The sequence below is a fragment of the Xiphias gladius genome, chromosome 12 (assembly GCF_016859285.1).
Source record: "Xiphias gladius isolate SHS-SW01 ecotype Sanya breed wild chromosome 12, ASM1685928v1, whole genome shotgun sequence".
Taxonomy (NCBI): domain Eukaryota; kingdom Metazoa; phylum Chordata; class Actinopteri; order Istiophoriformes; family Xiphiidae; genus Xiphias; species Xiphias gladius.
This window is the reverse complement of record NC_053411.1, coordinates 3,689,907-3,715,458: the sequence shown is the minus strand read 5'-3', so window position 1 is coordinate 3,715,458 and position 25,552 is coordinate 3,689,907. Positions and strand designations below refer to the sequence as shown.

The following is a 25,552-nucleotide window of genomic DNA, read 5'->3' as shown; positions in this document are numbered from 1 at the left end:
TAAGTGAAGTAAATAAATGGAACAAAAATATAAATGGCCCTATTCCGTACATCTTTATCTTAACTACGACAAGTGCAGCACGTTTCATCTGGACATAACGAACCATACACCTGTTTCCGATGGTAAAGCAGCGGGAAGGAGCAGATAAAGGACGATATCATCCAATGAAAACCGTAACGACGCATTTACTCCGGTATGAATGTAAAAGGCACGGTGGTTTGTCTAGCTTTATGAAAAAGTAGTTAACACTCCATCATCCTCGTTACTGGAGACGGGTTGGAAACCTGAGCCGCTTTCCCGTTTCATCGCCCGGTCGACGGTGAAACGAGCCCCAGCTCTCTCGGAAAAGACGACGATAGTCACGCTTCATTGTGGGAAAAACGTTATGCTGCCGGAATGAAACAACCCAGCCTTGGGTTAACGTTAGTGCTAGCTAACGTGATGCGGGAACGTGCGAGAGACTCACCTTGGAACAATGTTGGTCTTGTCACTGGATTTTCATAATGTTCCCACGGTAAAAAAAACAAAACAAAAACAAAACAAATAAACAAAAAAAAAACAAGCACTTGATATCCAGATAGTCCAAAATGGTTCAGCGGGAGGCAAATTACTAGCTAAATGTATTCATTGTCCACACACGTGGCGGGAAAGCACAAATAGCTAAGGTACTTTACCGGCTAGCTGCTCGAGCTGCTTTTTTTTTTTTTCTACGTCGAGTCTGTCGTGGGAGGTGGAAAGCTGCAGCAGTTCACCCCTCGGAAAAAACGTCAAGCACTTCCGGTGTTATTTTGGTACTCCCTAACGTTAGTGTTTCCGCGGGCATCTGACAGCGGCCCCTGCCCCCACTGCCCCCTCCCCACCACTGTGCGCCACTACACGGTATATTAGACTCATAACGGGAGGTGTTCGGTATATAAATGGTAACAGTCTTTGATTGGTTGGTAGGGGGGGGACCAGCGTTAATGTAGCTCAAGTTATGGGAGGAAAACATTTTCTTGCCAGCATTTTATATATAAGCTGTATATGTAGCTGTTATTTATATGATAATTTATATAATTTCTATGAAATTCCTGCTTTTTGCCAGATACCTGGCACAGCCTATCATATTTGACAATGTATAAACAGGGCGGTTTCAGTCATACCTGACTTAATGTGTCAAAACAGTATTTTTTGAATTAAAAGGTTTATGAGCTGCATCTCAACCATCCCCGAGGCCCCTGGGTGAAAATTCGCCACTGGGCCCCCAGCTTACTCTAGTGCTGCATATTTCCAAATCAGTTTTCAGTGAAATTAGCTCAGACCAGTTGACAAATACAGTTAGGTCCACAAGTATTTGGACAGTGACACAGTTTTTGTAATTTTGCCTCTGTACAACATCACAGTGGATTTGAAACGAAGCCATCAAAATGTGATTGAAGTGTAGACTTACAGCTTTAATTCAAGGGGTTTTGACAAAAATATCACATTAACTGTTTAGGAAATACAGACATTTTTAAACATAGTCCCTCATTCTAAGAGGCTTAAAAGTATTTGAACAAGCCAACATAATTATGAATATAAGAATTATTTTTAATACTTGGATGAAAATCCTTTGCAGTCAATTACTTCCTGAAGTCTGGAACCTATGGACATCACCAAATGCTGTTTCCTCCCCTGAGATGACTTTGCCAGGCCTTTACTGCAACCGCCTTCAGTTGCTGCTTGTTTGTGGTTCTTTCGGCCCTCAGTTTTGTCTTCAGTAAGTGAAAAGCAGGTTCAGTTGGGTTCAGGTCAGGTGACTGACTTGGCAATTGAAGAATATTCTATTTCCTTGCCTTCAGAAGATCTTGGGTTGCTTTCACAGTATGTTTTGGGTCATTATTCATCTGTATTATGAAGCACAGTGAAACACTGTCCTATCAGATGAAGCATTTGAGCAGATAGTATAGACCTGCACACTTCAGAATTCATCCTGCTGCTTCTATCAGCAGTAACATCATCAATAAAAACCAGTGACACAGTTCCATTGGCAGCCATACATTCCCATCCCATAACACAGCCTCCACCATGTTTGACAGATGATGTGCTATGCTTTGGATCAGGAGCCATTCCTTTCCTTCTCCATACTATGCTCTTCCCATCATCCTGGTCTAAGTTCATCTTGGTTTCATCTGTCCAAAGAATCTTGTTCCAGAACTGGGCAGGCTTTCTTAGAGGTTTTTCTGACAATGTTTAATCTGGCCTCTTCTTTAGTGTTACCAGTGGTTTGCACCTTGTAGTAATCCCTCTGTATTTACATTAACGAAGGTGTCTCTTGATTGCAGACTTTGACAATGATACGCCTACCTCCTCTAGAGTGTTCTTGACCTGGCTAGATGTTGTGAAGGGGTTTTCTTCACCAGGGAAAGAATTCATAGATCCTCCACTTTAGTTGTCTTCTGTTGTCTTCCAGGCCTTTTGGTGCTGCTGAGCTCCTTCCTTCTTTTTAAGAATGTACCAATTTGTTACTTTGGCCACTCCTGAAGTTCTGCCGTCTGTCTGATAGGTTTATTCTGTTTTTTCAGCCTCATGATGGCCTCCTTCATTTGCATTAACACCTCTTTGGACCACATATTGTCAGTTACCATGAACAACTACCAAATGCAAATTCAACACCTGGAATTGACTCCAGACCGTTTATCTGCTTCATTTGTATCGAAACAATGAGGGAAGAGGCCGCACCTGGCCATGAAACTGATTGTTAGTCAATTGTCCAAATACTTTTGAACATCTGAAAATGAGAGACTATGTATATAAAATGGCTATAGTATTTTTGTGAGAACCTTGAATTAAAGCCATAAGTCTACACTTCAATCACATCTTGATGGCTTCGTTTCAAATCCACTGTGGTGGTGTAAGGAGGCAGAATTACAAAAACTGTGTCACTGTCCAAATACTTGTGGACCTAACTGTATTCTATGTGGCCTTCATGGGAGTTGCCTGTTTTGCCTGGTAATCTTGGCCTCAACGAAAGGAAGATCTTGCATCTGCTTGCTCCCCACAAAGTCTTGGCAACAAGTTATATCATAAAATATTTGTATTTGTATATTTGTATTAAAACTTTTAGTACAGCTACTTCTAAGAAGTAAGGTAGGGCACCTCCAGGAAAGTGTGTCACAGTGTGCTCTTTTGCAGTTCCTCTGAGTGGTTTACCCCAACGCCAGCTCTCAAGCCTCTACTGAAGGCTTAGCACCCCTATAGTATTTAGTGTATTTTTATATCTTTTTACATTCTTGATCATGGCAGTGCATTTACGCACCAAAATAACAGGAAAGACAGAACCTTTTAAAGGACATGAAGACCTGCAGGAGCCCATCTCAACACATCTCTGGCTGATGTGACAGCGGATGTTGCCATGAGAGGTCATGTCAAAAACGAAAGACAAATCAGATGGGTCACATGTTGGTCTTTCAGACAATGACACTGAAAAGCCACGGCTTTCTGAGGCCACTACTGAAATAGTGGTTTTGTGTGGCCTCTGCTGGTACAATCTGGGAGCTGAGCTCTCACTATCATACAGTGTGTATTGTGCACAATTGATGGTGTGTATCTATGGATCTGATGTATTTAGGAGCATGATTTTTAAAGGTGGGTGGTTAGCCCAGTGGCATCACATTACTGTGTTTCTGTCAGCCATGTTCCAGGTTATTAAAATCAGGTGATAATACTATAAGAAATGTAGTTAAGCATTAACACTGGACAACCACATTATGTATAACCATCAATTCAGAACCAATAGTAATATTAGATGCTCTTCTATCAGTAAACTCAAGTTGTCTGCGACTGTATGACGGCATGAAGGTGATCCTGAGCATTTATGCCTGCTGCCATGACTGTGGCTTGACGACTACGCTACTATTGCTGTGATTATGGTATTGTTATCTATGGTGCTAGTTGTAGCTGTTTGGATTACCAAGATCTGTGGTACATGTATTTAGTGGATGTAGGATTAATTATATGCAAGGCTGGTGTAGGTGCAGTAAATGGAAAAAAAGACGAGTTTCAGTTGTGGTGAGGCTATTTCCTGAACTCACAGCCACATAGTGGCGTTTTTAGCGCCCAAACCACTGCGAGAGACACAGTTCTATGGTCATAGCAATAGTCTTTTGGTGCATTGAATGCCTCAAAAACTCAACTCTGAGCCAACTCAAAGCTTATATTTATTTCCTGGCAATTTCTACTTATGGAACCACTGACTACCTGTATTGTAAAGCAGAATTTTGTGACGAGGCCTGGGCATCCATCGAGATGAGAACTTCAATCACAAGGTGGCAGCAAAAGCTAGATTTTCAACGTTTGTGATTTTTTTTTATCTCTGACGAGGAGCAAGCTCCAGCAACACTTGTGGTTTACAGAGCAACTTTACTGTAAAACCAACACATCCCAGCTCTCGGATGACTCCAATGAAGGCCTTTGTGCTCCATGTTGTTCCAGAAATCCCTACTCCCATTTTCTCACTCTCTAAAGCAAATACAATGACTGTCTTGCATCCTGAAAAGCAAGAGTGACAGAATTTTTTTTATTTCCTTTTTCTCACTAAAGGGCCTTAAAACAACCGCACAAATTGATTAAAGCAGCAAACACTGATATAAGAAAAATATGAAACTAGCAGTAAAGAGCAAGAAAGACATGTAATAATAATAATAATAATAACAATAATAATAATAATAATAATAATAATAATAAATCTGCGAAGCAATGTATTGTAAGTGTCAATGCTGCTGCACAGCAGTCGCACTAATTATAGACCATGCTAATTGATCTGAGGCTGACTGGAGTAAGTACAATAAAGTTTCATCAGTTTTTAGCTCTGACTCTGGAACAGCTGTAAGACCCAAAGTGGCAATACAGTGCGCTCAAAAGGATCGACCAGTGTGAATAGAATTAAAAAGTCAGTCTGTGAATAAGCAACTGTGTTTGTTTGTATGTGTAGACACTGCATGTCACAAACAAGAAAACGTCAGGGGCTGCTAAAGGGCTATGTCAGTTGCGGGTTTGAGGACCCACAGGTTCATGGTTGAGGGTCTTCCTGTTTTTTCTCTGTCATCACACTGACGGTCCAAAGCGGTTCACAAGGCCGCTTCCGTTAAGCAGACCTTGTAGAAAAAGGCAGCCTGATGCGGGCAGGGTGCACGCTTGTAAATATGTCAGTAAACAAACTTCAAATGTTCTCTGTCCCAAAAAAAAGAAGGCTTCCATATTGTTTAGAGGTTGAGGGCTCAATCCCCATGAGGGTGCAGTGTGCTACTGAACTGCCCCTGAGAAAAGGCATTAATACACAGTCCTGATTCACTGTTTACACATATTTCACACTGTGCGCGTACCTGCTGAAACACTCCACACCCTGAAACGCCTTTAGAATACATTGCTTTGACCTGGTAAATATCTATTACCTATTTAAGTGATTAAAACAAAAACAACACAAAGAATTTGCAAATAAAACCTTTCCTTCAAAATGTTATACTTTTATTAATTTCCTCTTCACTTTAAAGTTATAATGTTTAAGATGACTCTTAAATCCAACTCTGGTTTTGTCTTTGGCAACAAGATATGGTCTTTTTTTTTTTTTTTAATGGGTCATGACAAACATTTCAGAGACATTTCTCAGAACGCGCACATAAAAGCATAAGTATCTGCAGTACTAGGTCACCGTGAGCATTAAACCTTCATTTGTGTATTTTTTTGGCCACTTGAGAGCAGCTAGTCGCCAGCTCTAGAGGGAAATGTCTGGCTCTTTAGCTGCTAAATGCTCCACCAGGCAAACCAGTCTGATACTAGATATTGGTTCTCCAAACACCAAAGTGCACTACAAGGTGGTGACTCCCTGTTTTGTTGTGGTGGAGTAACTAGGTCTGAGATAAGGTTTTAAAATGCTCCGTTGCGCTGTGGGCGAATTGCAGATTTTCTGATAAGTTCATGTGGGTTTTTCACTATGAGTGACAACTTCTCAGACTACACATGGTCTTTTGATCCATTGGGAAAGTGCCTAGACAGCCCAGTTGGACACCCACACAGGCGTTTTTTATTAATGCTGCCTTATCAGGCCTCTTCTCAGGACTGTGTGTGGGTTTACAAGCTGCACTTAACATTCTTGTTGGTACATACAATTTGGTGACAGCACTAAATTCCCCACATAGCTCGAACCAACTCTCCTCTGACTACATGTCTAAACAGCCAAAATATTTGAATACATGTGGTCAGGTGCAGTGCCTTAAACATAGATTGAACAACACTGACGATTGTGATTTTTAATGGAAGAGCTGGTGTTAGTGAACGCTTGAAGGCAGGCAGGTAGCGGAACAGGTAACTGGAACCAATTAGGTAACAGGATGGCAAGAGGCAAAGTCCATAACATGAATGATGCAACAATCTGGCAAAGACAGTTGGTATACACACTGTGAGGAGATTGGGGAATGGGAAGCGAGTGAGGTGGGTGGGGGAGTCAGGACTGGGGCATTAGGGAATGGGAGACAGATGAGCAATTGGGTGCGGGGAGTCAGGTGACTGAGACCGGGAGGAAAGTCAGAGGACATCCGATGGGCAGATGAGGAGTGGAAGACAAGGGCAGAATGGCAAAAAAAAAAAAAAAAAGCCACTGAGTACAACACTGGTATTTTTGACATTTTTAAATACTACATTACAAATAAAATAGATCATTGTCAGCCATGGAAAAGAAAATACTTCTTCTAGTTTCACAGAGGGAGCAGGACATAACTAAATTGAAACATTCTTTTCAACAGTTTAAGCATTAGTTTATTAGATTAGATTAACATTAGATGACTGTATTATTTTTCTTTGGTTCAAGTTTCATGTAAAAAACAGGAAAGGAGCACCATACAGGTTCGGGCATCCCAAGAGATTTGAGCGTTCAGAAGACTTTTACCGAGGTCTCAGACCTTCATTAGCTTGTTAGCGCCACGGCTTGTTCACAGTCATCGTTAGGAAAGGCCAAGAAATGCAAATTTCAAAGCTTTATAAATATTCTGACTCTTAAAACCTTATCCCAACAATCAGCAGCCATGGGCTCATCTAAGCAGCTGCCTAACACTCTGAAAATAAAAATAATTGATGCCCACAAGGCAGGAGAAGCTATAAGAAGACAGCAAAGTGTTTTCAGGTAGACGTTTCCTCAGTTCGTAATGGAATTACGATATGACAGTTAACAGGAACGGTGGAAGTCAAGTTGAGGTCTGGAAGACCAAGAAAACTTTCATAGAGAACTGCTCGGAGGATTTCTAGAAAGGCAAATCGAAACCCCCATTTGACTGAAAAAGACCTTCAGGAAGATTGATCAGACTCTGGAGTGGTGGTGCACTGTTCTACTGTGGAGCAACACCTGCACAGATGCGACCTTCATGGAAGAGTCATCAGAAGAAAACCTTTCCTGTGTCCTCACTACAAAACTCAGCATCAGAAGTTTGCAAAGGAACATCTAAACAAGCCTGCTGCATTTTGGAAAACAAGTCCTGTCGATTGATGAAGTTAAAATAAAACGTTTTGGCCACAATGAGCAAAGGTATGTTTGGAGAAAAAAGGGTGCAGGATGCACGTGACCACAGTTTGGAGAGCCACAGCAAAGGGTCTGAGTACTTTTGTAAATGAGAGATGAGCAGTTCTTTATTTTTAATACATCTGCAAAACTATCTTAAGCCATGTTTTCAACATGTCATCATGGATTATTGAGTATAGCCTGATGGGCAAAAATGTCCATTTATCCATTTAAAATAAAATTTGACATGATAAAGTGTGCAAAAAGTGAAGGGGTCTCAGGGTTTAGTACTAAGCAGTTCAAGTCGATTAAATAACTTTTATATTAGTACAGAGGTAAGCGGTAAACTGTTTAAAAAAATGTTTAAAAAACAGAAAAAGTTGAGGTCACCAAAAAGTGAAAAATCATGTACATTTCATAGAAAACAGGCCTTTTTCAGCGATCAAGAAATTGGTTAATTTACAGCTTCTCTGCGGCAATCGAAGTAAATGAAGCTTTGAACCTAACGCAAACAATTCCTATAGGTTCCCCAGCTTTTGTTGTTTATTTAAAACCCTCTGTCTGTACACAGGCAGTGATGCATTATTAGGACAACACTGTACAGGAAGTAGGACTGTATACTGTTATCAGAATGGAGGGAAAAGGACAAGTGACAGAGGAAGACAGACCGGTCGGTCAGGGGTTCGTCTATTTTGACCCAAACAAAGTTACAGCTAATGTTTGCCTTTCAGTTCATTTTGCTGTGGCCAATAAATGATTAATGCAGCTTTAAACTGCTCAAAACAACAATTCTGGAGGTCAGCCTCTGACAAACAAGTGTTCCATAATTATGTTGACATCGTCTTACTTCATTATGTTGTTGACAGCTTTTCCCAAAAATCTGATTAAATCACACCGACTAAATTCAAACATGTGTCCGTATAACGCATACCATCGGATTTTGTTGAATATTGTCAATAACTCTGGCACATGTCTGTGGGGTAACACAATAACAGCTAATTAAACAAGTGTTTTGTTTGTTCTGTTTAAAAAGTTAAACGCCAAATAAAGCAAGGCACGATGTGTGGAATCGGTTGTCAGTGGTGTGATGTGGGTGTAGATGCTAACCTAGGATTACATGCGACATGGACAAAGGTTACACTAAACACTACCAACCCAAACGAAACCAGGGCTGGTGCCCAAAAGGTACTAGCCTTTCAGGAGGGAGAGAGAGCCACCTTGTGACCAACTGGCCTTACAGGCACCCAAGCAGGTGAGGCCAGTCCCTCGCTGAGGTGAGAAGGGCCATCTCTCTGTCTTGTTACAGGTGAAACACAAACTTTATATTTTTTTATCCCACGAGCGGTAAAGATCTAATAAAAGATCTGAATTGATGTCACCTGTCTGTCCAACGTAAGTGTGAGCAAGTGCTCAAAATATCAGGAAGAGATGAGCAACGGAACAGCAAACTGGAACACTGGAAGTGGGCTACGGACTTGTAATTTTGTTTTCGATTAAAGGTTGTAGTTCATGTCAGGTGTTCTGATAAATCACCACTGGTAATGACAGTCTATGTGTAATTGAGCAACTGGCTCTGTGGGGGCATTTCATATGCTCCCCAGGTGGAAGTGTTAATTTCTGCCCTGAGGTGCCTGCCCATCCTTTCCCTGGCCATAACCTTCTTCTGCCCCTACAATTCAGGGATTAAAGCTCATCAACAAGCACCAGGTACAATATAACTCTCCCTTATCTCCACCATGATGATACGATGTCTCGACCGTACTTTAGCTGCATATATGACCTCAGGGGCTGCTGAAGGGCTATGTCAGTTATGGGTTTGAAGACCGACAGATTTGTGGTTGAGAGTCTTCCTGTTTTTCTCTGTTCTCACGCTGACGGTCCAAAGCAGAGCACGAGGCCAGGTTTAGTAGACATAAGAGGAAAAAAAATGCAACGTGATGCAGATGGAGTATACCTGTACACTTCAGAGTCTCAAAAAACATGATCTGATTTGTAGATATGACAGTAAACCAACTGCTTTTTGTCTGTTAATTTATAACCAAAAATCTATACAACTAAGGACATTCCCATCCAATTTGCCTGTGCTTTGTGTTTTGTTCTAATTATCGTGTTAGACTCTCAAGGCCAATTTGTGGTTTTCAACTTGCCCTCAGACGGCTTCTATTCATACTTGGCTGTGGACCCTCGCAGACTTGGGCAGATGACGAAATGTACGTCACATGGACCTCTGCAGACATGTGGATGCGGAGAGCATGAATTGGCCTTTAGTTTTGTTAAACCCGGCACTGGCAGCATACGTTAACGATGGACGGACTTGGACGGAGTTGTGCATCCATGTTTCCGCCGCTCCTGGAGATCAACCCACTTACGCCCAAAGATGAGCGGGAGACCAGGAAGAAAAGGAGAGAGATGAGAGAGAAACAGAATCAGAATGAAGATGAGAAAGAGGGAACCAAAATGACTGACCTCAGTTAAGAAAATATTGGGAAGTCACGTTTCGTCTAACCTACTGTAACTCTCTGCTGTGTACTGTGCTATATAAATAAAGTCTATTAAGTACATGTACAGTATCTCTGCTTTAGTTTTGTAATAAGTGATCTGCTACTTTCTACTGCTCCAACATGAAATGTTGTAGATTAGCAGCCGGGCTTAACTAAATAACTAGTGGCCATATTGCTCTAAAATTTGTAATGTGTGTATTATAGGTGTATTACAGAAAAATGTTTCCCAGTGACATTGATAACCCCTTAACCTGCTCTCTGTCAGTGTAAAGGAGTCAAAATTTCCTGCTTGTCTTGTGGAAAGACAACTTGCGATCCTGCATTTGCATCCTGAAATCAGACTCAAAATGTATGATGAGTGAGAGGCGGTCATTCAAGAGGGTAATGCTGTTCCTAAAAGCGAGCACGCAGAAAGACCGAGTCAAGATGTTTGAAGGCAACGATTCAGGTTTCTACTTCTTGAAAACAACTCGTGTTCGTTAGACATGCAGTTGAACAACCGCCTGTTTAAATTCAGTTTCAACAAACATCATAACTTTCCTGAAGGAGGATTATTGAAGGACTGTTGTATTAGACTGCATTAGTTCTAGCTAGGTGTGCCTAATAAACTGCCAACTGAGTGTTATTGAGGTGTTCGCATGAAGCAAGGAAGGTAAATCTAGTGGGGACAGATGGAGGATCTTCTTTTTTTCCTTTTTTCAGTGTCACCAAGTACACAAAAAGACAAAAACCATCAATGAATGTATCCTATTAACAAGTGTGCATAGCCATAGCCTCATATAGCTTATTCCTCTGAGCCATAGAGACCCATTGCTGTCCAAAAACTATTAAAAACACATCAGTGAGCCATACCATTGCACTGGGAGACATGTTCCTTCATTACCATCAACACACACACACACTGTAGTTTTTTATTTTGACTCCCAAACACAGACACACTGTCCTGCTGTCCTAAATAATCACTAAAGCATCTAATGTGTGTTAATCCGCACAATTTCTTCCTGTTTCACTAGCATTTGTCAAAAACTACAGGGACCAGCTGTTTTTAAAGATCTACATCTCCAACAGCAAAAAACAGGCCTGGGCCTCGGTGCCACAGACAGGGTAGAGACGTCAGAGAGTCCAGGTGTCACCTGATGGGCGTCAAATGATGATCTTTTTTTTTATGGAAATTGCTGAACAAATACAGAATTACAGTCTGGGACTTTGAAAATCCCTGGTTTGAACAATCTTTGGGTGTATTTCGTGAATTTTTTCAGATGTACCCACTGGAGGGTCTCCTAGTGGTGGCACTAAATAAGAGACAATAAAAAACAGCAATAGGTGCAAATTAACACCCACCCCCCTTCCACGGATCTGACCCCTGCACACTGGTGATTGGTACAACCCATTTATCTTAAAACAAGTGAACTGCACCAGTTTCCACCGGGACTGTTCAAGTTTTGCACAAACAAAACCTCATACCATCAGAATAATGTGAAAGATGGTAAAATAGAGTGTATTTCACTTTCTACCGTACTGTAAAGAAACTAAGATATATCAGGTAAAATCTGGCTTGGGTTCCAGGGTCAGAAGTAGAGTCAGGTCAAACATGTCAGCCAATAGTTGAAACACAGGTCTATGAATATTCCTGGACTGAAATACAGATTCCCTCCCTTCTCTGCTCAATGGTTCTCTGTTTTGTCGGCAACCCATTTCAGTATTCCTGCAAGGTGACTTCTGTTTTCAGACCCCGCCATGAGAACAGAGAAGAGAGAACCATACAATATCAGCTGCCGCTTCTCACAGAGAATCTATATCTTGCTATCTCTAAAGCAAGAAGGAATGCAAGCTGTGGTTTTTCACACGTCAAGATGCTACCAGTGTGTTTCTTCTGTGTGTGTGTGTGTGTGTGTGTGTGTGTGTGTGTGTGTGTGTGTGTGTGTGTGTGTGTGTGTGTGTGTGTGTGTGTGCCCATATGTGCTGGGAGGGACTAAGACGAGCCGTGAAGAGATGAATGACAGTAGTCAAAGGTGAAGCAGTGTGAGAAGATGAAGCTTCTACTGAGCAATCTGCTGCTGGCCTCTCTCTATGCTATCTCATCTTGTAGTAAGTAGAAAACAAAACTTAACTTTTGATATCACATCTGTTTCTGGTTAGAATATGGGCTATAGATGTCAAAACTATGACCAAACCTCTTAAATACTGCCTTCATTGGTAGTGTCAGAGGATTAATACTGTAGGGCTTCGTTGATCAAACAGATAACACATGAATTTCCGTAGAATGCTTGATTATTCCTTGTTCCTCATAATTTAAGTACATGCTAACATTAGTATTTGGAATATTTTATCATTTGGATCAATGTGTTTCAACAGCATGCATTGTTTGAACTGGTAAATGTGTGAGCATTAGTTTCGTTGAAAAAGGAACGGAAATTGAGAAAGAAGACGACCACTATTTCTTTATCGTTGGTGTGGTAATACCACATTATTGTTTTATGGCTATGAAGCACATAGTGAATATCCTCTGATTATGTTGCAAAGTGCCTAAAACCCGCCATGTGTAACTTCCGTAATGACGCAACGTAGACGGCCTTATTATGGGCCTCAAAATAATTCATCACTCTGTCTCTTTACAGGTGTTTCATCTACAGCCAGACTTGTTGTGACCCAGAGTCAGAATCTTTCTGTCACTGAGGGGGAGACAGTAAACATCACCTGCTGCTGCACAGGCGCATCAGAAAGAATGAGATTTAACTGGCTGAAAAATGAAACACATATTAAGAATAATACTATCAGCTCCTCCGAGTTCCAGAAAGAGAAGTCGCCGTACTGTTCAACTTTGACCTTTTCAAATATCAGAAGAGAAGATTCAGGGAACTACATCTGCAAAGTGTCTCTGGAGATACCGGTTTGGGATTCCGGCGAAGGGAACGGCACATTCATCAGAGTTAAGACCAGAGAGAACACAGGAGACAACACAGCTGGCGGTAGGTGTCAAAACACTTAATACTGTTACATTAAGGGTTTGACTAATAGCCAATGGACAGAGCTAATTATAGTGATGTGTAATCAAAATTGGGCTCCGCTCTGCTCAGAAAATAGGGGCTTTATACTACCACTCCGTAAATCAGTCTAATCTTAATTGTTTTAAATATATAAATTAATAATACAAGATCACACCAATAAGATTTTTTGTTAAAAAAAAAAAAAAAGTTTAATGTGTAATGTTTGTGTTTTTCCTTCCTCCCAAAACCCAGATGGACTTCCAGGCCACCCCACCCCGACCCCCATGATCATTGCTGTAGTGGTCCTGTTGCCCCTCATCACCCTCGCCTGTTTCTGTGTTCTGCGAAGGCGGCGAGGTACAAATGAAAAACGCGCCCTTATTTATCCGGGCACCAGGGGCTCACTTGGTGTATTGCCCTGCGAGATCAAAAGGCTGGTTCGCCCGTGACCACAAAAGACACGTTTCGGACATACCCCCCGAGCGGTGTCTTGCCGCGCAGATGTCATCTGCTTCCACCCAAAGACGATGGAAGCGAATAGGAGGGGGGTGTTTCCTCAGGGCGCAAAGGCTCAGCTCTCCCCACGCTTGGGGTCTTTTAATCATTTTTGACCGCTCGTGTGTTGACTGACCATTTCTCTGCAAAGTACAACGAAAACCTTGTCGGCGGGCAGAGGTCTCGGTTTCATTCCCCACCAGCAGCGGAGAATTTCCCGTGGCGCCATTCGCTTCAAATGTATTGGGCTCGCAGAAATGTCTTAGGCAGACGTCGCAAAACCTGGGCTAATAAAACCCAAAATTATCAGCAGTATTGTACGTGAGAAAATACATTTTGCCCGCCTCACATCTGCCTTTGACGGAAGACGCACAACCCTCTTTTCATCGGTGTGGCCGCCTACAGGGGGCTGCTGCGCGCTGGCTCGCGTCGCGCATGTGCCGTACGGCCGGGGAGGGCCCGCCGACACGTCCGGCGTCTCTTTGCGTTTTGCCGGCGCGAAAGCCTCCGAAACGCACGTCGACACGCACGGAGCACCGGGTATGATGACGCTGCTGCCAGCGCGCTGCCCATGCCACGCTACGCCCACTGTGGAGACATGGCTTAAGACGGAGCAAACCTGTTTCTACAGACAGTCTTGGGGTCTTAAGTTTGAACTGAGCAGTGACCACAATTACTTTTGATCCACATCGATCAATAAATATATTAAACCTAATTGTGCTTTAAAGATGACCAATAGGATATTAAGTTTAATTCTTAAAATTGCAGTAATTGTATTTTTTGGCATCTAAACAAGCAACCGGCACAACATTGACATATTACCACCTTATATAATTGAAATGGCTAACAATTTAGCCCACAGGTGACTATTAAACCATCTGGCAGCATTAGCATTCATTTAGGGTCAGGTTTCTGACCACTCATCGAATGCACCTCCAATCTTCACTCTCCTTATAGCTCTGTTTTTGGTCTCTACTTATTAGGCAGATATCTGTCTCTTTGGCAGCTCTTTGGTTGCTACTACATGGTACAGTTTGAAGGGCCCTGAATAAGGTGTTCACCTGCCACGGTTTCCCGGTTTCTACTGGAGTACTCCTGCTAGCATATTAAGTGTTTGTAGTTTACAAGGGCAACACACATAAGCTTATGCTTCAAAAAGACCCTTGTATGTGCAGTATGTCAATGCACTTCAAGACTATTCTAGGACACCTTATGCAGTTGCGGTCACTAGTTTTAAGAAAAGACACGACTTTCAGTGAGAACTATATGGTACCAAGAATTGAACCTTGTGGTATACCACCGAATACTGATAATGACGAGGAATTGCATGTTGCAATGGAATTAACTCAGCACGATATGTAAGCCAATTTAGTACGCCTGAGGGTGAGAATAGAATCTCAGGATAGATGGCAGCGGTCGTTTATAGCAAAATCAACTCTCTGTCACTCTCTGTTAGCATTGCAATTAACTGGTGATCTTACTCAAGTGTATACATAGGTTCCAAACCCCATGTCATTCCTGTGACCAGGGATATGAAATAGGAATGGAATGGAGTAGAAAATGGATATAGTATTAGTAGTAATAGCTTTGTTGTAGTAATAGCTGTAGTAGTACTAGTAGCAGAGGTAAACAGTGGCAGACACAAACAGTAGCTACTGCAATACCCATCCAATTTAAAATATAGCTTAAATGTGCCACTTCAGTAATTTTCATTTTATTTTGTGCAACAGTCCTGCTAATCATTTGTGTGTGTGTGTGTGTGTGTGTGTGTGTGTGTGTGTGTGTGTGTGTGTGTGTGTGTGTGTGTGTGTTTGTGTATATATGTTTGTGTGGCCTGGGGGTTCAGCACAAGCAGCGAGGGTGATCTATGAAGTTCCCCACATTGACTCTGAGGAGGCAGACAAACGCAGCACCGGCTCCTCCAGAGGCTCTTCCCAGTGGGTGAGTCTAATGGTTTCATGTCTACAAGGACACTGCACAGATGTTGTATATTAAATTATACTATACACACACACACACACAAACACACACACTTATATATGTATATATGTTCCACATTCAAGGTTCCCCTTTGTGGTGTTGCTGTATTAGACAGCATTATATTGTAAGGTAGGAGGAATATAGTGTAGTAAAACAACCCAACAAATAACAGGCTTGATAGACTGTCATAAATAACTAGAGAAGGATTTAATACAGGACTATTATGCTGGACTGTGTTGTAGCATAAAGAAGCTTCTGTTGCAATAAAAACTGTAACTTCCAGTGTGAACAGTGTCGATATTATTATGAAATATAACTGACATCCTGCTTTTGACTAATTGGGCCTATTCATCACGCCTACTCAGTTTTCTATATTTACCATTAGCAAAGATCTTGTAACTTTTGAGCACCACAAACCCTCAAGCTTTCTAATAGTCTTATCTAACTCATATACTGCTAAATTGCACTGATACAGTGAGTTTGCAATAATTTTGTTTTTATCTTTCTGTCTCTTTCAGTGTCAGGTACCAGTGTATGAATCCTTCGATTACTTTGAACGTGTGCAGACCAAAGAAAGTGGATGAGGATCTGCTCAGCGGAAGTTCTTCATCTTCCAATACTTTATATCCTTACTTTTCTGCATGTATATAATGTACATTAATTTACTTAACTTTACCGGAATTTTTTTTTTTTAAATGTATACGAGTGCAAAAACATTTTTCTACAACCTAAGCCTTATTAATCTTGGTGGTTCATTTCAATAATGACAAGGTGTGTTCACTTAGAGACAGGCTTACTTGTATCAGACTAACAGGAGAAAAGTAGTTGCTTTTGTTTTGATCATACTACCAGCTAGTACGTGAGCCACGTTAGTGAGTGGTATTTATTCCGTTGTAAAGATGCAATCACAATGACTTCAGCACACAATAAGGACACTCAGTGGAAACTGTTGGGTTATGGGGTTGCTCACATGTAAAAGGTCGATGACAGGAAGTGGAAACAAGCGCCTTTGAAGGTCCAAGTAGTTTCTCACCAGCCTTGTTGAGACTTAGACTAGATCAAGAATTAGCCCAATTGGTTAATGAGCACTTCATACTTTACCCAATAGGGGGTAAGTTTCAGTTTCCAAGTTTTTCATTCCAAAAGATGTTCTCCAAGTGCCCAGAAAGATAAAAATGTTTGCCTCGGGAAAAAGTAGAGCTTTAACTTAACATTTTCACTGACTGTGTGACTTTGCTTTGTGCTTCTTGTCCTATGCACTTGCTACTATGGTAGGAAGTGTGTGACAAGATTGGCTTTTAAACATTAGTTTTGGCCCGTGCAAACATTTCATCATTCTGGTAAGATAGGACATCACAAAAATAGCTTTGAACAAACATCCTGCCACTGAATAGCAGGTAAAAAATAACATTTTCTTTTTTCCCTTACGGTTTGCATAAGGAATGCTAACATGACCAAATAATGGACTAATGTGCGGAGTGCTGAGGTCACAAATGGGGCAAATACAAAAATTTACTAAAAACTTTAAACATCACATCGTTCTTCTGCCAACCTTTAGCGTGATTTTAGTTTGCTTTCAGTAATGTTTATTCTCTTGCTTACAGTTCTTTACCGTATTGTATGCTAAATTGTTAGCATGTACACTGAATGGTGCTATAGCCCATGCCAGATGATTTCATTGTCCCATTACTTCAACATATTTAATCTGTGGTAATGACTAAGTCATATTGTGAAAGTAATGATTAAAATGTCAACACATTCTGACCTGATTGGCGCCTATTGATTCCCTAGATGTTACAGAGACACTTGAAGCAATGAGTCAGCCCGTTTCAGGATGATAAAGAGTGTGAAAGGCTACGAAAAGACACTCCTTTACTGTACTATCCCTTACCTGCATACCCACTCAAATGATCTATGACCTATATGACCAAAAGGTGTTAACCAGCATGCGTTGTGACTGAAACTTTTGCACCTTTTTTTTTTTTTTTGCTTTTGTTTGCAAACACCACGTTCACCACATAGCTGGGATAAAGTGACACTGTAAAGTGCTTTTGCTATAACGCACGCACATAAATTGCACGTGTATTTGTGTTACACTGCTGTAATGGGCCTGTAACATTTCATTCATATTGGTGTGTCATGGAGTCCAACTTCTTAAATGCGTCCTCCAGTAACACATTGTGGATGCAAAATGTTGGGCCCATTATGATGTTGCCTTGTCGTCGTCTTTGGCGTACTCTATTGCAGCCAGAGCGGTGCCGCAGCTGAGCTGTTGGTTGTCTGACCAGAGAAATGCTTTTATACGATATATATATCAAATATATTGTAACAGAGCACTGTTTCACGGAAACTTGGCCGGGCCAGGCTACCAGAGAGAACAGAAACATGCAGACACATATGCTCATGTACTTTTACACAGCTCAAGTTTTTCCTAAGCCTACAAAGCAGAACAGAGAATCCCAAACCACAGTTATTGCAACGACAGTGGCTTTGAATGTGTGACAGTATAATCTAGTGATGATACACAAAGTGACAGCTGGTTTATACCTGACAATCTTCCATTAAGTCAGTGTATTAATAACCAAAGTTCTGTAGGGTCTGTGAGGTAACGTGCACATTGGGCGTAGTTAGTGTTTGTGTTAACACAGGTGGAGCCACCGCCTTTATCAAACACTTAAGTCGTTGTACCTGACCTTTTGAAGCATGTCTTATCACTGGTCCCAAACCCATTTTTCTAGAGGTATAAAAGGAGTCACCCTCTCTCTTCTCCCACTCCTGACACATCTACCGCTCCGCTGACCCGCGCCGTTCTTTGATTTTCCCCTTTACTGTGGTAACCAACTCTCAAAAGCAGCAACCATGACCCAGCTAGAGGTATCCCTGGCCATGCTGATGAAGACCTTTGATACATACGCTGCTGGCGAGGGAAATCCTGACACCCTATCCAAAGCTGAGACCAAGACTTTGCTGGAGAAGGAGCTGCCTGAACTGCTCAAGGTACCGTACACCCCTGGGGAAGAAAACAGCATCGAAGCTGACAAGGGTAGTAACAGCGCTGAGACCTACTTTATGAAACTAAAGCTACTTTAGTGTTAAATTACAGAAGAGGCCACCAATACTGAAAATGTATTGACTTGTGGTGTGAAGTGACTCAGGACTCAGGAAGGGAAGTTAAAGAATCACATTTCTATATACGTCGACATGATAATACCCATTTACCTTTTTTAACTGATGGTAATTTCAGGCTTTTATGTCAAACTTTCATTTCATGGCCGAGAAATCAATCCAAAACCATTTTTTGATTTTGATTTTTTTTTTTGTTAAGGTGGAGTTTGTCTATCTTGAACTTGATAAAACACTCTTGATACTAAAATTTGGCTAAATTTGGCCGTACAAAAGGTTGATGAGAAAAGAGAGGGTACTTGTAAAAAACAAAACAAAAAAACAACAACAACATTTTGATGTAGTGTCGTAACAATATCCAGGAACACTGATGACAACACTGGTGTTGATCTGTACAGGGAGCGAAGAACCAAGATGCGGTGGACAAGCTGCTGAAAAGTCTGGATTTCAACGGAGACTCCGAGGTCGACTTCAGTGAATTTGTGGTGCTGGTAGCTGCTCTGACCTGCGCCTGCCACAACCGCCACCTGAAGAAGTGAGCAGATCTACCGCACCCTCGGGCGAGGCCAACGGCGGCATGAAATCCCCACAGAAACTGCTTTTAGTAGCTGCTGAATAAAGTGATGTAATCTACCTGTACGAGGTTGTCGGGTGTTGTGTGTCTAACATGAAATCACAAACAGTGATTAGTTGTCGCTGGAAATGGCAAGAATATGGACTGAAGCGGAAATATAAATAACTACAATGCAATCTATCTAATCTTTTTATATTACATGCTCTGCTTTGGATGGACATTTCGAAACACCCTCTTGGGATGATGAAACTCTCTCAAAATCCATTGGATGGTCAGTCAAAAATGCATCGTAATCAAAATTGTATGTGGGGGCTGGTTATTGTTCCTTAAAACATTTGAACTGTTTCTTCAAATTTTTTCCCGTTGGGCGACAAAACAGTTTACATACATCCATTTGGAACACAAGAACGGGGTGAAAACAGACGTAAGGCAGGGACATTAACAGCAGCAAGGCAATCCTGAAACAGAGAAATGGATGGACGTGTACAATGTGACAGAACTTTGCACATCTAATAACTACGAACATAAAAACTATCCTTAAAGTGTTTAAGGACTGAAAAGGATCTAAAAAGGTACAAATATACAACAAAATACACTAATTTGCTTTTGCATACTACTATGGCAGCAAAAACAATGTAGATCCATGTATTTGTATGGTGGAAGGAGTAGAAAACGAACGGTAACGTTGCAGCCGGGAGATGGTATATTATCAGAAATGGTTTTGAAGGTGTCGCAGCAGGTGGCCAAAAAGCCTCCCTCGTGCTCATACAAACACTACATTTCAGGTCTGACTCGATCCAGGGGACCTGCATGTGAAACTAGAGGTACATGCATAACCACACGCTTCACCGTACGGCATCTTGCAAACAGCTTGGTGGCGCATTACCAACCCGAGTAGGTGTTGAAAGGCAGCACGGAAACAGCAACGACAGTTATCTTTGTAAAGACTCCGAGGTGGGGGGGGCTGTGGAATCGAACAACAGCTCTGCAGGGTAAGAGGACCGGAGGTCGCATCTGACATGCGTTGTGTTTACACCTGCTTGCTCCGAGGGGCCAGGCGTCGCAAAAGCAACGAAGGGATTTGAGGGGCCCAAGACACTGGTGGGGAAAGTCTTGGACCCACCAGTTCGTTAATCGCCTGATCGGATGCGTCACGCTGCTTCTCCATCCGCCCTCCTCGACACCCTCTCCGGCTTTAGGTCGGGCCGTCACTCTATCAGGGCTGGCCGGTTCACACGCTTCCTCCGGTCGTGGCCCCTTGCGTAATTACAAAATGCCTATGCTGCCCCCCGGTGGCAGATAAACTCTCCTTTTCAGAGACTGGGATTGAAAGGGGTACTTCCGACACAGCAGAGATCCATCCCCACCGCCGCCATCCAAACGATGGCTGCGGCCGTGGGCATGAGCTCACCCTTGTCCCGGCGCCTGCAGTTGATTTTGACGGTGCGAGCTGAGTCCGAGGCCTCACGGTGCCGTTTTTGCGGAACGAGGCTGGCCTGTAATCGGCTTGCAAAGGTCATTAAGCTCAGACTCTCCTCTCTCCACTTCCCCTCTCTCACTCACTCCCTCTTCCTCTCTGTCCGGGGCATTATAGAAGCTTATGGGGATTAGGTGTCCAGAGTGGAGGAGGATGTGGCCCTGGAGTCAAGAGATACAGGTGGGAAGGAAAAGTGCGCCGGGGTGAGGAGTGTACTGTTTATTGCGTGCTGCGTCTCCTGCTCCATTTTGCACAGCTCCCAGTATATTTTATATGACAAACTGTCACCGCTTTCTACAATGTGTTGATAAGCAAGATTTATTCTCTGAAGCGGGTCATGGGACAAGGTCGAAAGCTCCAGGGATAGCTAAGTAAATGGATCGTGTGTTTAGAATAGTTACCACAGATATGTGTCCCTAAAGTCAATGCCATTCTCAAGCCTTTAGTAAGCCTTTATCATTCATAACAAAGGACGTCATTAATTGTTAATAATTCATCCACGAATGTTTTGCAGATTATTTATAAGCTATTAAGAAGAACAACTTTTGGCTCGACAGGTTGGGAAAAATCCTCAGTATTTCTTTTACTCCTGCATGAGACATCACTGCAGTGCATCTGTACCAAAATCCAGTAACAAGTTATTAACAATTTATTAACAATGGCTTGTTAGAAAGTGAGAGACCATCCTCTTTTATTAATGACTTTCTATCATTTATCTAGACTGTAGATTTTTAACAATCTGGCAACCCAGTGGCTTTTAACTATGGAAGCAAAATAAGGCCAAAATAATTTGATTTTCACAAGTAAAAAAAAAAACCAAATGTACCCACTACTAAAAACACCAAGTTTCATTGTAATTTTGGAACAAAGGTCTTTCCATAGGCTTCAGTGTCAAAACTTGTGTCGATGCAGGATATTTGTGGTCAGAGGTTTACACCAAGCACTCACTTTCACACTCACATACACCGCTTGGCTTGGTCCACGTGAGGAGGTGCAGCGGTTATGAATACCTCGTTCTGTTTTAAAGCCCCACATCTCTGGTCATATGAGCTGCCAGGGTGTCCAGCTCATCTCGTGGCCTGACTTTCAGCAGCAGAAACATGATAAACACACTGACGCTCTTTGTCTTTAAACATTTACCGAGTGTGTTTTCTTGTCCTTGTAGCCGTCATGAGACGTCACTGGGTTTTACTTAGCCACCGCAGTACGGCTGGGACTACTGAAAGCCTACTTGACACATGATTGTTTGACTCATGAGTTGTTTGAATTTTGATCTTGTCAACTGTCAACTTGTGATGCTGTGTCAAAAAAAAAGAAAAAAAAAGGGCTTGGCTGCCCTTTATCTGTTTGCTTCTCTCTTAGTCTCTGTGATCACTTATACACTGGCATAAAAAAGTTTGAGTGCCCCAGGTTAAAATTGTTGTTACTGTGAATAGCTAAGCGAGTAAAAGGTGACCTGATTTTCAAAAAGTATAAAGTTAAAGATGACACATTTCTTTAATGGTTTAGCAGGATTACTTTTTTTCCCCCCATCTTTTACAGTTTCAAAATACCAAAAAAGGAAAGGGACCTGAAACAAAAGTTTGGGCCTCCTGCATGGCCAGTACCTAGCAATACCTCCTTTGGCAAGTGTCACAGCTTTAAACGCTTTTTTAGCAGCTAAGAGTCTTTCAGTTCTTGTTTTAGGGATTATTGCCTCTAGTTCTGTGAGATTCATGGGCCGTCTTGCATTCACTGCTCTTTTGAGGTCTATCCACAGATTTTCAATGATGTTTAAGTCGGGGGCCATGGCAAAACCTTCAGCTTGCGTCTCTTGAGGTAGTCCGTTGTGGATTTTGAGGTGTATTTAGGAACATTATCCTGTTGTAGAAGCCATCCTGTTTTCATCTACAGTTTTTTTAGAGACAGTGTGATTTTTGCTCCCACAATTTGCCGGTATTTAATTGAATCCATTCTTCCCTCTACCAGTAAAATGTTCCCTGTGCCACTGGCTGCAACACAAGCCTAAAACATGATCGATCCACCCCTGTGCTTAACAGTTAGAGAGGTGTTCTTTTCATGAAATTCTGCACCCTTTTTCTCCAAACATACCTTTACTCATTGTGGCCATAAAGTTATATTTTAACTTCATCAGTCCACAGGACCTGTTTTCCAAAATGCAGCAGGCTTGTTTAGATGTTCATTTGCAAACTTCTGAGGCTGAGTTTTGTGGTGAGGACACAGGAAAGGTTTTTTCTGATGACTCCTCCATGAAGGTCACATCTGTGCAGGTGTGGCTCCACAGTAAAACAGTGCACCACCACTCCAGAGTCCGATTAATCTTCCTGAAGGTCTTTTGCAGTCAAACGGGGGTTTCGATTTGCCTTTCTAGAAATCCTCCGAGCAGTTCTCTATGAAAGTTTTCTTGGTCTTCCAGACCTCAACTTGACTTGCTCCGTTCCTGTTAACTGTCATTTCTTAATTCCATTACGAACTGAGGAAAACCTGAAAACACTTTGCTATCTTCTTATAGCTTCTCCTGCTTCTTGGGCATCAATTATTTTATTTTCAGAGTGTTAGGCAGCTGCTTAGATGAGCCCATGGCTGCTGATTGTTGGGATAAGGTTTTAGGAGTCAGGAGTATAGGAGTATTAGGAGTATTTATAAAGCTTTGAAATGTTCATTTCTTGGCCTTTCCTAACGTTGACTTTGAACAAGCCATGCCGCTAACAAGCTAATGAAGGTCTGAGACCTCAGTAAAAGTTTTCTGAGAGCTCAAATCTCTTGGGATGCCTGAACCTGTATGGTGCTCCTTTCCTGTTTTTTACATGAAACTTGAACCAAACAAAAATAATACACTCGTCTAATGTTAATCTAATCTAATAAACTAATTTTTAAACTGTTAACTTCTTGCCTTTTGGAGATCACTTCATCTTCTACAAACTGAACTATTCACAGTAACAAAAAGTAACGTTTTCAAGTCACTGTACACTATTTTAATACTGCCTCTGCAGTGTCTTTCACCTAACTGTTTTGGTTTTACGGCCACAACTATATTGTTTTGGTTTACTCTCTCCGCTCTTATCAGCCGTGCTTCCTGCAGAAACAGGCAGCTGTTATCTCCGATAAAGCCACTGTCCACTTCCTGCCCAGCAGCAAACGGCAGACAGACAAAGTTAGCAACTAACTGGTGAATATAGTGGAGCATTTTGCTGATAAAAAGCCACACATTTTAGCATTAATGGATGCTAATGTTTTCCCATGTTTACTGGATGGGTAAATAAGCAACGGTCTGCTAATACGCTCTTTGTCAACTGCATGAGGTCAAATTATATTTCAGTGTTGTGTTTACAGTTTGTTTTCATTGCCAAAAGTGGCCAGTGGCCAAAAGTTGAACATCAATTAATGCAGGTTTACCTGTACGTGAACCAAGCCAGGATTCCGTGTTGATTTTCTTAATTTAATCTGTTTAATTAAAATGTGTATTGTGCACATTTAATTGTCGGTTGGTCAGTCCAACACTTTGGTCCAGGCTGAAATATCTCAACAACTATTGAATGGATTGCGCACTCATGGTGCCCAGAGGAAGAATCCTCATGCCTTTGGTGATCCCATGATTTTTCCTCAGTTTTCACTCATTCGGGGAAATGTCTCAACGTTTACTGGATGGACATTTATGCACCATTTATCAGATCACAATTTCAATCGCTTTTGACTCATAGTCTTCTGTTTTTGCTTTAGGCTCAGAATTTCATATCCTACCGCATCATATCATATCACAAACACGTTTGTGTGCCCATTAGCATGGGATGATGGCGCTTGATTAGCCCACAGGAATGTACAACATGAAGCTCTGGTTACTTTGAAGGGACACTATAATGCTACATCATGCATGTTACGACATTTGAAATATGTTGTGTAATAATTATGCGCCATTTGAATTTGTGTAATATTTAATGCTCTGCCTCAGTACAAACTGTTGAGAGGAGTTGCTACTCAGTCTAAGTTGAAACTGACAGTATAGACATAAAAAAAAAAAAAATTAAAAAAAAATTAAAACCACAAGTTGTCCTAGTCCTATTTCTGGTGAGCAGATGAAACCACCCAAGTTAAACTTCCTTTTATCTGGAAAAGCACAGATGTACAGAATATATCACAACTAAATATTACTTTTAGATGTTTTCAGGGTCTTACTGTATTAAACGCCAGAACAAAAAACAAACAAAAAGGCTATTTAAGCTATACAGTGTACAGATATGTCACGAAACATGTAGTGAGTAGGTAGCCGGCTAAACAAGCCAAAAATATGTGAAAATATGAAAATAAGATACAATATACAGAACTACATACACATTATATTACAAGAGGGGTTTACATGAAACAAGACAGGTCTGTTTCTTCACTAAGCCCGCGGGGCTGGGACACTGTTCCCAGGTTAAATATCCATCTTGCCTCCGAGGCAGAGATCGAGATCACCGTCTCAGCTTGAGGGTGTGATACACTTGTACACACCTGCACATGTGGTGATGTTGTATAGTGTTATCATTTTACCAGTGATTTGGTTATGGAAATCCTTGATGTGTTTTGACAGAGAGCAAACTGAACAGTGTCAATAAGGTAGGTGTCCTGTGGGTGATGGTAAGGGGTCTGTGGTGCAGAGGTTGCTGGCGCTGTAGCTGAGCTTCGCTGCATAAAAACTGCTCTTTTCTTTTTTTAATATGTAAAACGACCAAAGCACTGAAACATTTGGTCCTCTCAAGGCTATACACACTGCCATGGCAACCAAAATGCAATAATGATTTAACTTCAGTAGTTTTTAGATGCTCCACAAATCTAAATAACGTTTTATAACCTGTACAACTGAGGTGTATGGTCACATATGTAGAGCTGAAGTCATGTGTTTAAACAAAGGCCCTAGGTCAAAGGTCC

General features: G+C 41.6%; 2 protein-coding genes across 5 annotated transcripts in view; one reads left to right on the top strand and one right to left on the bottom strand.

The window, feature by feature from the left end:
- LOC120797027 (equilibrative nucleoside transporter 2-like) overlaps positions 1-25,552 on the bottom strand; it is a 52,939-nt gene that overhangs the window by 16,833 nt on the left and 10,554 nt on the right. The window contains exon 1 of one of the 2 annotated variants that reach the window (XM_040140244.1): positions 467-699. The exons of the other annotated variant lie outside the window; for it this stretch is intronic. The gene's annotated coding sequence lies outside the window, so the exon portion shown is untranslated. Of the gene's footprint in view, positions 1-466; positions 700-25,552 lie in introns of those variants that run through there. 2 annotated transcript variants of the gene reach the window in all.
- LOC120797031 (protein S100-P-like) lies at positions 61-19,214 on the top strand. 3 transcript variants are annotated; one of them, XM_040140253.1, is made up of 6 exons: positions 12,006-12,096; positions 12,627-12,977; positions 13,248-13,352; positions 15,337-15,431; positions 15,989-18,467; positions 18,992-19,214. In XM_040140253.1, the coding sequence occupies exons 5-6, from the start codon at positions 18,330-18,332 to the stop codon at positions 19,130-19,132; spliced, it is 279 nt and encodes a 92-aa protein (XP_039996187.1). In that variant the 5' UTR covers positions 12,006-12,096; positions 12,627-12,977; positions 13,248-13,352; positions 15,337-15,431; positions 15,989-18,329; the 3' UTR covers positions 19,133-19,214. The 3 variants fall into 3 exon arrangements, with proteins under 3 accessions (XP_039996188.1, XP_039996187.1, XP_039996186.1); XM_040140252.1 differs by lacking the exon at positions 18,992-19,214 and having other exon boundaries at positions 15,989-18,322; XM_040140254.1 differs by lacking the exons at positions 12,006-12,096; positions 12,627-12,977; positions 13,248-13,352 and adding an exon at positions 61-193.

Excerpts from the sequence above, each read along its gene's own strand:
- LOC120797031 (XM_040140252.1), top strand. The coding sequence starts at position 12,039 with ATGAAGCTTCTACTGAGCAATCTGCTGCTGGCCTCTCTCTATGCTATC. Across the intron at positions 13,353-15,336 it reads TGTTCTGCGAAGGCGGCGAG|CACAAGCAGCGAGGGTGATC; the intron begins GTACAAATGAAA and ends CTGGGGGTTCAG. Across the intron at positions 15,432-15,988 it reads CCAGAGGCTCTTCCCAGTGG|TGTCAGGTACCAGTGTATGA; the intron begins GTGAGTCTAATG and ends TGTCTCTTTCAG.